General features: G+C 45.4%; 1 protein-coding gene across 2 annotated transcripts in view; it reads left to right on the forward strand.

The window, feature by feature from the left end:
* LOC126235683 (brain-specific angiogenesis inhibitor 1-associated protein 2-like) overlaps positions 1-12,079 on the forward strand; it is a 960,968-nt gene that overhangs the window by 904,349 nt on the left and 44,540 nt on the right. For both annotated transcript variants that reach the window (XM_049944419.1, XM_049944420.1), the window contains exons 6-7: positions 3,044-3,244; positions 8,690-9,104. In XM_049944419.1, the coding sequence (XP_049800376.1) occupies positions 3,044-3,244; positions 8,690-9,104 (616 nt within the window). The remainder of the gene's footprint in view (positions 1-3,043; positions 3,245-8,689; positions 9,105-12,079) is intronic.

The following is a 12,079-nucleotide window of genomic DNA, read 5'->3' on the forward strand; positions in this document are numbered from 1 at the left end:
CGAGGGCTGACTGAAAAGTAATGCCTCCACCTTCGTAACTTTTCAACAGTTGGCATGTTGAAGTTACTGGCTTGTTCCGTGGCCTCTTCTCTACAGCTCCAGTTGGCGGGAAGCCTTAGGATTGAACGGTTGTGTTGTTACAGTGTAAAGTATGGAACTCTGGGCAGACTGTCGGTCAATGCGATTTAAGCAACGTGCAGTCATTGGATTCTTGACAGCAGAAGATGTCACCCCAAGGGAGATTCATCAGACAATGAAAGCATTTTATGGTGATTGTGTTGATGTGAGTACTGTGCGTCGTTGGGAAAGTAAGTTTAAAGATGGTGAGGCAGGAATATCTGACCTGCGTGACAAACAAAGAGTTGGACGTCCTGTGACAGCAACCACCGAATTTCACAAGCAAAATGTTGACAGATTGATGCAGGACGATCGTCGTATCACTCAGACAGAAATTGCAAGCACAATCGGCATTTCACAAGAACTTGTGGGTCACATTATTGCTTTGCTTGGCTATCGGAAGATCTGTGCACGATGGGCACCCCGGATGGTGAGTCCTGAAATGAAAGCGCATTGACTTGAAATTTGCCATGAACTCCTCTCGCGTTACGATAACGAAGGTGACGCCTTTCTCCATTCAATTGTGACAGGAGACGAAACGTGGGTACACCATTACGACCCGGAGACGAAACGTCAGTCTATGGAATATCAACACAAAGACTCGCCCCCAGAAAAAGTAATTCATGACGCACCCTTCCGCTGGAAAAATCATGGCCACAGTGTTTTGAGACGCAGATTGTCTTATCCAAGTTGATTTCCTTGATCGTGGAACAACAATAATTCAGAGCGTTACATTACAACGCTGCGAACTCTGAAACGACGGCTAACAAGGGTCCGAAAGGAAAAGGTAAATGTTTTCCTGCAGCATGACAACGCCAAACCACACGCACCACGTGCCATCACAGCAGAACTTCAGAGACTGAATCTCAACACCGTACGGCATCCTCCATACAGTCCAGATTCAGCACCGTGTGACTTCCATATGTTCCCGATAATAAAGACGGTCTGCGGGGCATCATTACGCTTCTGATGAAGACGTTGAGAGAACTGTGAGACTGTGGTTGCGGAAACAGTGTGTCGACTTCTTCCGTGACGGTTTCAGAAAACTTGTTCACCTTTGGCAGAAATGTATCCAATTGGCTGGTGATTATGTGGAAAAGTGAATATTGGTAATTAAAGATCACATTCTAAGAATTGTTTCTGCGTTTGACTTTTAAAAATATTCCCATCCAAACGAAGTTGGAGGCATTGCTTTTCATTCAACCCTCGTACTTTGGAACTTGCGCTGATAACACACGATTTTTTACGACCACCCGACGCAATTGTGGACGGTCTCCGTCGGTCAGTCCATGAGATGGGCCTGCTCTTGGTTCACCTGTGGCTGCAAAATGCAAACTTTCACGGCCGGAAATGCCACAGTTAATAAAATACTCCGGGCTATTATGCAGTGACCTGATGGATTTTACGTTAAAACCCAACGTTTCCTCCCCATCTGCAGAGAAAATTTTTCAGGGAGACTGTAGCTTCTTCGAGTATTCGATTCACACCCTGGCTCACTACTGCCTGCATAAAAATTCCATTCACGCGTACTCCGCCCAGTAGTGTGACGTCATATGCTCTGAGTAACTGGCCGTTGTCAGTTGCCGCCGTCTACTCTTGCTATCGCCCAGTGGTGGAAGAGCCGTAGACATCTTCGTCCAGAGGTCATTCAGTTTCACGCCCTTCTCCTTTCTATTGAAATTATTGGGGTGTTGAACAATTCTATGGAGTCTCTGTATAGCCTTTCATGGTGTCCGCTTGTGAGTACCAGTACTTAAATCCTGCGGAAAAATGAATGTGGTGACTTCCTGGCTGCAAAGCATGTTCCGCAACAGTGTATCTGCCAATCTCTCCCCTTCTACAGTTGCCCTTGTGCTCTCCTAATCGTTTTTTGTCCGTTTTTGGTACTAGCCACATATATCTCCCCAGAAACGCAAGGAATCCTATAAACTCCTGGTTTTTCCAGCGGTTTTGGTGCATCCTTGGCCAATTTCAGGTTATCTTGTATCTTCCGGGTGGTTTATACATTACCGATATATTCCGTTTTGTCAAGATCTTTTTCTCTTGCTGTTGGTAACGTCCTTAACGAACAGCAGGAAAACTTTAGATTTCGCAGACGCTTATAAAAAAAAAAACGGTTCAAATGGCTCTGAGCACTATGGGACTTAACATCTAAGGTCATCAGTCCCCTAGAACTTAGAACTTCTTAAACCTAACTAACCTAAGGACATCACACACATCCATGCCCGAGGCAGGATTCGAACCTGGGACCGTAGCGGTCGCGCGGTTCCAGACTGAAGCGCCTAGAACCGCTCGACCACCCCGGCCGGCTTATCACCAACAGTCCTCTTGGGTAGCTTTAGGAGGGATCAAATGTCCCTGATAAATTTGTTACTCAGGCGACATCCAACGACTAACCCACGTTTGAAGCCACTGAGTTCCCCCCCCCCCCCCCCCCCCCGATTCTGTTGCTACTGCTTCTATACTGACAACACCATAGTCCTTCCCTCCTGTCATATTAAGTGCACTTTCCAAACTTCACAGAAGCTCTCTTCCATACTTTGATGAACTAGCACTCTTGGAAGAAAGGATGTTGCGGAGAAATGTCTTAGCCACAACCTAAGAGATTGTTTCCAGAATGAATCATTCATCCTGCAGCTCAGTGTGTACTGTGAGAATGGGTAGTGAGTCACGCATTTACAGTTCAGCCAGCAAGAACGTTTCCCACTAACGGAAAGATTCTGAGATCGAATCCCGATCCGTTACACGGTCTTCATCTTTCAGACAATTCCAAAAGTAGTACTAACTCCGCTGTAGAGTCAACATTCATTCTGTAGCCTCGATTCCTTACTAGCTCTTTCCAAGACGAGCAACTCTTAATAGTTAAACGCCTCCCAGTGTCCCGTTGCTTCACACAGCCCTGAGTGTCCACGCGTGTTGGTTGCAGAGCGAACAGAAGCGCTTCCTGCAGCAGCACAAGCAGCAGGCGGAGTCGTACAGCAAGGTGGAGGCCGCCCTCAAGAAGCAGCGCAAGAAGTCGCGCGCCAAGACGTCCGCCGGGGCGCTGGACCGCGAGGTCAAGAACCTGCAGGCGCTCGAGGAGCAGCGCGCCAAGATGGACGCCTTCTGCGAGGCCAGCCTCAAGACGGTCAGTCTCTGTCTTTTTTTCGTTTTTGCTCTTTTTCTTTTTGTTCTATGGATGAAACGTGCTCTCTAGCTGATTAGTAGTAAAAGAAGATGTAACAAAACAAGTTCCTGGCTGTGAGGAAGCAAGCAAGCACCGAGAGGTGGGTGAAGTATTGAGTTTTCCTCGTCGCTCAGCCAAGGTCAAGACAACAATATAGCACGTGCCGTGAGTTGCGAACAAAGAGATTGCACCATACACTTATCTAAATTAAATGTCTGAATATTGTTTCAAAACTTGGTCACATTATGTAAGACTATTAAATGGTTAAATATCGTGAATCTAACACGCTTCGTTCATTAGTTCCTTCGAAAATCCACTTTTTGTAAAATTCTAGGAGGCACATAATATCAAAGGTATAAAGTTCTGCTTTTAGAATTAGATGCAGCGCATCATAAAAACTCATGGTATGAGTTCCCATGAAGCTATCTTAGATTAGTTTTATCATAAAAACATATGGTTGACGTTTCCATGAAGCTAAATCATCTACTTTTTTTGAGATTTTAAGAAAAATCATTATCTTTCGTAATTAAATTTTGTAAAACGAGTTAGATGAACTTATCTTTGTTATTAATCTACATAGCCAAGATGGTGGCACTATATTTTTTTTAAATGTAACAATGAAGCTACATCAAGTTTGAAGATACTCGTAACATGGTAATTTTACATAGGTGTGGAAAGAGGCAGTCTTCAACTAACAACGATATAAATAGTTTTATACACATGAAGACGGTATCTGTTCTTTCGGAAATGCCCGAAACAACAGATACCATCTTCATATATAGATATATAGTTAAGGCTCACCGGCCATTTGACCATCTTCTTCTGTGCAGATGCACAAACAGTTCCCGAACTCTTACGGGAATCGGCAAAAAGCCGTGAGTAAAGAGTATAATGGGCAGGGGCGCTATGAATATAGTGCGGGACAATAAGTTGAGAATGTGGGTCTTACGGGAGGCGTGGCAGAGGTAAGTCCCTGCAGTGGCGCTATCCTCTGTGCCCTCGGTGGCTCAGACGGATAAAGCGCGTGCCATGTCAGCAGGAGATCCCGGTTTCGGGTCCCGGTCGGAGCACACATTTTCACCTGTCCCCGTTGACGTATAGGTATCAGATAGATGACGTATAAGTTCAAATGGCTCTGAGCACTATGGGACTCAACTGCTGTGGTCATAAGTCCCCTAGAACTTAGAACTACTTAAACCTAACTAACCTAAGGACAGCACACAACACCCAGCCATCACGATGCAGAGAAAATCCCTGACCCCGCCGGGAATCGAACCCGGGAACCCGGGCGTGGGAAGCGAGAACGCTACCGCACGACCACGAGATGCGGGCCGACATATAAGTATCAGATAGATTATATAGGCATCAGATAGATTATATAATGGTAAGACAGAGATTTAGGAACCAGGTTTTATATTGTAAGACATTTCCAGGGGCAGATGCGGACTCTGACCACAATCTATTGGTTATGAACTGTAGATTAAACTGAAGAAACTGCAAAAAGGTGAGAATCTAAGGAGATGGGACCTGGATAAACTGACTAAACCAGAGGTTGTACAGAGTTTCAGGGAGAGCATAAGGGAACAATTCACAGGAATGGGGAAAAGAAGTACAGTAGAAGAAGAATGGGAAGCTCTGAGGGGTGAAGTAGGAAAAAGACGAGGGCTAGTAGAAATCCTTGGGTAACAGAATAAATATTGAATTTAATTTATGAAAGGAGAAAATATAAAAATGCAGTAAATGAAACAGGCAAAAAGGAATACAAACGTCTCAAAAATGAGATCGACAGGAAGTGCAAAATGGCTAAGCAGGGATGGCTAGAGGACAAATGTAAGGATGTAGAGGCTTATCTCACTAGGGGTAAGATAGATACTGCCTACAGGAAAATTAAAGAGACCTTTGGAGAAAAGAGAGCCACTTGTATGAATATCAAGAGCTCAGATGGAAACCCAGTTTTAAGCAAAGAAGGGAAATCAGAAAGGTGGAAGGAGTATATAGAGGGTCTATACAAGGGCGATGTACTTGAGGACAATATTATGGAAATGGGAGAGGATGTAGATGAAGATGACATGGGAGATACGATACTGCGTGAAGAGTTTGACAGAGCACTGAAAGACCTGAGTCGAAACAAGGCCCCCGGAGTAGACAACATTCCATTAGAACTACTGACGGCCTTGGTAGGGCCAGTCCTGACAAAACTCTACCATCTGGTGAGCAAGATGTATGAGACAGGCGAAATACCCTCAGACTTCAAGAAGAATATAATAATTCCAATCCCAAAGAAAGCAGGTGTTGACAGATGCGAAAATTACCGAACTATCAGTATAATAAGTCACAGCTGCAAAATACTAACACGAATTCTTTACAGACGAATGGAAAAACTGGTAGAAGCCGACCTCGGGGAAGATCAGTTTGGATTCCGTAGAAATATTGGAACACGTGAGGCAATACTGACCTTACGACGTATCTTAGAAGAAAGATTAAGGAAAGGCAAACCTACGTTTCTAGTATTTGTAGACTTAGAGAAAGCTTTTGACAATGTTGACTGGAATACTCTCTTTCAAATTCTAAATGTGGCAGGGGTAAATTACAGGGAGCAAAGGCTATTTACAATTTGTACAGAAACCAGATGGCAGTTATAAGAGTGGAGGAGCATGAAAGGGAATCAGTGGTTGGGAAGCGACTGAGACAGGGTTGTAGCCTCTCCCCGATGTTATTCAATCTGTATATTGAGCAAGCAGTAAAGTAAACAAAAGAAAAATTCGGAGTAGGTATTAAAATCCATGGGGAAGAAATAAGAACTTTGATGGTCGCCGATGACATTGTAATTCTATCAGAGACAGCAACTGACTTGGAAGAGCAGTTGAACGTAATGGACAGTGTCTTGAAAGGAGGATATAAGATGAACATCAAAAAATGGCTCTGAGCACTATGGGACCTAACATCTATGGTCGTCAGTCCCCTAGAACTTAGAACTACTTAAACCTAACTAACCTATGGACATCACACAACACCCAGTCATCACGAGGCAGAGAAAATCCCTGACCCCGCCGGGAATCGAACCCGGGCGCGGGAAGCGAGAACGCTACCGCACGACCACGAGCTGCGGACTTGAACTTCAACAAAAGCAAAACGAGGATAATGGAATGTAGTCGATTTAAGTCGGGTGATGCTGAGGGAATTAGATTAGGAAATGAGACACTTAAAGTAGTAAAAGAGTTTTGCTATTTGGGGAGCAAAATAACATGATGGTCGAAGTAGAGAACATATAAAATGTAGACTGGCAATGGCAAGGAAAGAATTTCTGAAGAAGAGAAATTTGTTAACATCTAGTATAGGTTTAAGTGTCAGGAAGTCGTTTCTGAAAGTATTTGTATGGAGTGTAGCCATGTAAGGATGTGAAACACGGACGATAAATAATTTGGACAAGAAGAGAATAGGAGCTGTCGAAATGTGGTGCTACAGACGAATGCTGAAGATTAGATGGGTAGATCACATTACTAATGATGAAGTATTGAATAGAATTGGGGAGAAAAGGAGGTTGTGGCACAACTTGACAAAAAGAAAGGACCGGTTAGTAGGACATGTTTTGAGGCATCAAGGGATCACAAATTTAGCATTGGAGGGCAACGTGGAGGGTAAAAATCGTAGAGGGAGACCAAGAGATGAATACACTAAGCAGATTCAAAAGGATGTAGGTTGCAGTAAGTACTGGGAGATGAAGAAGCTTACACAGGATAGGGTAGCATGGAGAGCTGCATCAAACCAGTCTCAGGACTGAAGACCACAACAACAACAACAACAACAACGTGACGTATATCAACGCCTGTATGCAGCTAAGCGTAGTAATTTAATTGTAATGTAATAAATAGTTTTGTTGTCATAAATAGTGCAGACTGGGCACTGCTGCACAAGTTGAGAACAGTTTTGGAACTAGTGTTTCCTTCGCCGTTGGCACAAGGGATATACAGTGAAGAGCCAAAGAAACTGGTACACCTGCATAATACCGTGTGGGGCCCCCGGGAGTGCACGGAAGTGCCGCAACACGAAGTGGCATGGACTCGACTAGTGTCTGAAGTAGTGCTGGAGGGAACTGACACCACAAATACTGCAGGGCTGTCCATAAATCCGTAGCAGTACGATGATGTGAAGATCTCTTCTGAACAGCACGTTGCAGGGCATCCCAGATGTGCTCAATAGCCTCCATGTCTGGGGAGTTTGGTGGCCAGCGGAAGTGTTTAAACTCAGAAGAGGGTTCGTGGAGCCAGTCTGTAGCAATACTAGACATGTGGGGTGTCATATTGTCCTGCTGGAATTGCCAATTCCGTCGGAATGCACAACTGACACGAATGGATACAAGTGACCAGATAGGGTTCTTAGGTACGTGTTACCTATCAGAGTCGTATCTAGACATATCAGGGGTCCCGTATCACTCCAACTGCACACGTCCCACACCATTATACAGCTTCCACCAGCTTGCACAGTCCCCTGCTGACATGCAGGGTCCACGGATTCATGCGTTTGTCTCCATACTCGCACACGTCCATCCGCTCGAGACCCGTCCGACCAGGCCACATGTTTCCAGTCATCGACAGTCCAATGTCGGTGTTGACGGGCTTAGGCGAGGCGTAAAACTTTGTGTCGTGCAGTCATCACACGAGTGGGCCTTTGGCTCCGGAAACCCATATCGGTGATGCTCCGTTGAATGGTTCACATGCTGACACTTGTTTACGGCTCAGCATTGAAATCTGCAGCAATTAGAGGAAGGGTTGCACTTCTGTCACGTTGAACGATTCTCTTCAGTCGTCGTTGGTCTCGTTCTTGTAGGATCTTTTTCCAGCCACAGCGCTTTCGGAGATTTGATGTTTTAGCGGATTCCTGATATTCACGGTACACTCGTGAAATGGTCGTACGGAAAAATCCCGATTTCATCGCTATCTAGGAGATTCTGTGTCCTATCACTCGTGCACCGACTATACCACCACGTTCAAACCCACTTAAAACTTGATAACGTGCCATTGTAGCACCACTAACCGATCTAATAACTGTGCCAGACGCTTTTTGTCTCCCACAGGTGTTGCCGACTGCAGCGATGTATTGTGCGTGTTTACGTATTTGAATATGCATGCCTATACTAGTTTCTTTGGCTATTCAGTATAAAAGGGAAGCCGACACTGATCCTTGAGTTGACAATTTTTTATCTTACATGATTCAGTTGAACAATGTTCTACAGTGACTCATACCTAGAGATTTTTAAGTTCAGTCTTCCATTAATTTAATGAGCTTATCACAGTGCAGGGTATGAGCTGAGCAGTTACTGGAGAGTTGTCAGATGACAGTGATATCGGTCAAGCAACGTGCAGCATCTGAATGTTTTGAAGGCTGACAGGAGGCGGTGAATTGCAGGCGCTGACGCAGGAGCGGCGGCGGTACGGGTTCGTGCTGGAGCGGCAGTGCTCGCTGGCGAAGCACTGGCTGGTGGCGCACGCGCAGGGCAAGCAGGCGCTGGAGGGCCGGCTGGACGACTGGCAGGAGGTGGCGCAGGCGCGCGAGGCGCTGCCCCCGGCCGTGGAGGCGGCGCTCGCCGCAGGGCACTGCCGGCCGCCCGCCACCAGCGCCGGCGACGACGACGACGACGTGGACGACGGGCGCGCCTCGGTGGCGTCGCGCCTGCGCAAGGCGCGCTCCGTGGACGCCTCCTGCCTCGACCTGCGCTCCATAGCCGAGGAGCCCGCGCCCCCCAGACGGCCGCGGCTCTCCAGGGCCAAGTCAGACTTCAACCTCACCGCCTCCACACACTCTCTGCTCCAGGACATGCAAGGTAACGGCTCTCGTTACTGGTAGAACCTCAATGTAAGGTTTGGGTAAGAAATTTAACTGTTTACCTTGCAGTGTTTTTGTACTATCCCCAACAAATTTTAGTCGTATTTAAAGTGAAGTAGTCAGCTGAAAAGAATGCCTCCAAGGGATGAGGCGGGAATCACACTAAAAAGGGGTGACGAGTAAAACACACTGCCTGACATAAAAAGTGAAGCACCAAGAGGGGGAGGAGGAAATGAAATTAAACTCCACAGGTTGAGCGTTGTTGTTGTCGTCTTCAGTCCTGAGACTGGTTTGATGCAGCTCTCCATGCTACTCTATCCTGTGCAAGCTTCTTCATCTCCCAGTACTTACTGCAACCTACATCCTTCTGAATCAGCTTACTGTATTCATTTCTTGGTCTCCCCCTGCGATTTTTACCCTCCACGCTGCCTTCCAACGCTAAATTTGTGATCCACTGACGCCTCAGAACATGTCCTACCAACCGATCCCTTCTTCTTGTCAAGTTGAGCCACAAACTCCTCTACTCCCCAATTCTATTCAATACCTCTTCATAAGTTATGTGATCTGCCCATCAAATCTTCAGCATTCTTCTGTAGCACCACATTTCCAAAGCTTCTATTCTCTTCTTGTCCAAACTATTTATCGTCCATGTTTCACTTCCATACATGGCTACACTCCATACAAATACTTCCAGAAATGACGTCCTGACACTTAAATCTATACTCGATGTTAACAAATTTCTCTTCTTCAGAAACGCTTTCCTTGCCATTGTCAGTCTACATTTTATATCCTCTCTACTTCGACCACCATCAGTTATTTTGCTCCACAAATAGCAAAACTCCTTTACTACTTTAAGTGTCTCATTTCCTAATTTGATTCCCTCAGCATCACCCGACTTAATTCGACTACATGCCATTATCCTCGTTTTGCTTTTGTTGATGTTCATCTTATATCCTCCTTTCAAGACACTGTCCATTACGTTCAACTGCTCTTCCAAGTCCTTTGCTGTCTCTGACAGAATTACAATGTCATCGGCGAACCTCAAAGTTTTTATTTCTTCTCAATGGATTTTAATACCTACTCCGAATTTTTCTTTTGTTTCCTTTACTGCTTGCTCAATATACAGATTGAATAATATCGGGGAGAGGCTACAACCCTGTCTCACTCCCTTCCCAACCACTGCTTCCCTTTCATGCCCCTCGAGTCTTATAACTGCCATCTGCACAAATTGTAAATAGCCTTTCGCTCCCTGTATTTTACCCCTGCCACCTTTAGAATTTGAAAGAGAGTATTCCAGTCAACATTGTCAAAAGCTTTCTCTACGTCTACAAATGCTAGAAACGTAGGTTTGCCTTTCCTTAATCTTTCTTCTAAGATAAGTCGTAAGGTCATTATTGCCTCAAGTGTTCCAATATTTCTACGGAATCCAAACTGATCTTCCTCGAGGTCAGCTTCTACCAGTTTTTCCATTCGTCTGTAAAGAATTCGTGTTAGTATTTTGCAGCTATCACTTATTAAACTGATAGTTCGGTAATTCTCACATCAAGTAAAGTAGTCAGCTGAAAAGAATGCCTCCAAGGGATGAGGCGGGAATCACTCTAAAATGGGGTGCGAGTAATACATACAGCCTGACATAAAAAAGTGAAGCACCCAGAGGGGGAGGAGGAAATGAAATGAAGCTCTTCGGCTTTAGAGGATATGTGATATTATTGCAGTGATTACATAATCGAGAAATTTACAAAGTCCTTGACTGCATGAGACCACTTATTATCAGCACGATATTGCACCCTCTCTCGCTTGGGTGTAAGCACAGGTTTGATGGAAAACGTCTCATAAAGCCTTTGTGTCCTTTCCTGAGACAAGCTGTTGTACCTGGTTCTCGACATCCTAGATACTGACTCTGGGATGCAGTTGATGTCTCAGCCAGTTCCACACATGGTTCAAATGGCTCTGAGCACTATGGGACTTCTGAGGTAATCAGTCCCCTAGAACGTAGAACTACTTAAACCTAACTAACCTAATGACATCACACACATCCATGCCCAAGGCAGGATTCGAACCTGCAACTGTAGAGGTCGCACGGTTCCAGACTGTAGCGCCTAGAACCGCTCGGCCACACCGGCCGGAAGTTCCACACATGTACTACCAGGAACAGATCTGAGAATCTTCATGGTCATGACAGTACTTCAATATCACACAGCCAGTTTATAGAGACACGTGTCATGTCAGAAGGAGCATTGTCCTGTTGAAAAATGTACTGGCACATGACAGAATGTCCATGATGTACTGTTGAGCAATCAGAAGTCTCCCATTACCAGCAATGACCTCACACCATACTCTACGATCCCCTACATTGTGACACTGGGAGTAAGACTGCTGTGCCTCTCCAAAACACTGAAAGAATGGGATCTCTCCACACTTCACCACTACACCTGCCAATGATGGTCACCTGGGACAGTGCAGAACTGTGATTCATTGCTGAACACAATGTGAGCAATTCATCGGCAGTCCACGCTTCCCAATTGAGGGCACCACTCCAAACACTGCTTTTTTTTTTTTTCCAACCTGTCTGTGGGTCAGTAATTCCCCAGTCTGGCTGCTGCTACCTCATGACCATTGGTGTGGAATGACACTGAATGTTGCAAGGAGCTCATTACTTGTTCTTGGATGGCAGGTGCAGATGTGAAGTGACTACATTGTGCTTGGTGCCCAAGTGTGCAGATGTGAAGTGACTACATTGTGCTTGGTGCCCAATTGTTTGTGGTGGTCAGGCATGGCTGACTGGAACCTGGCTGATAAATGTGTCTTTCCTCATGTTCCCATGCAGTGCAACATCGGGCCACTGTCCCATCTGAATGCCACACAAATCTGAATATTGCGTGATTCAACCAGCTGGCCAAATGGAGACCCACAATGAAGCCCCTTTTAAAATATTTTTCTGCTGATAACACTGTCTCACATTAGTATGCAAGA

Source organism: Schistocerca nitens, chromosome 2, assembly GCF_023898315.1.
Source record: "Schistocerca nitens isolate TAMUIC-IGC-003100 chromosome 2, iqSchNite1.1, whole genome shotgun sequence".
NCBI lineage: Eukaryota > Metazoa > Arthropoda > Insecta > Orthoptera > Acrididae > Schistocerca > Schistocerca nitens.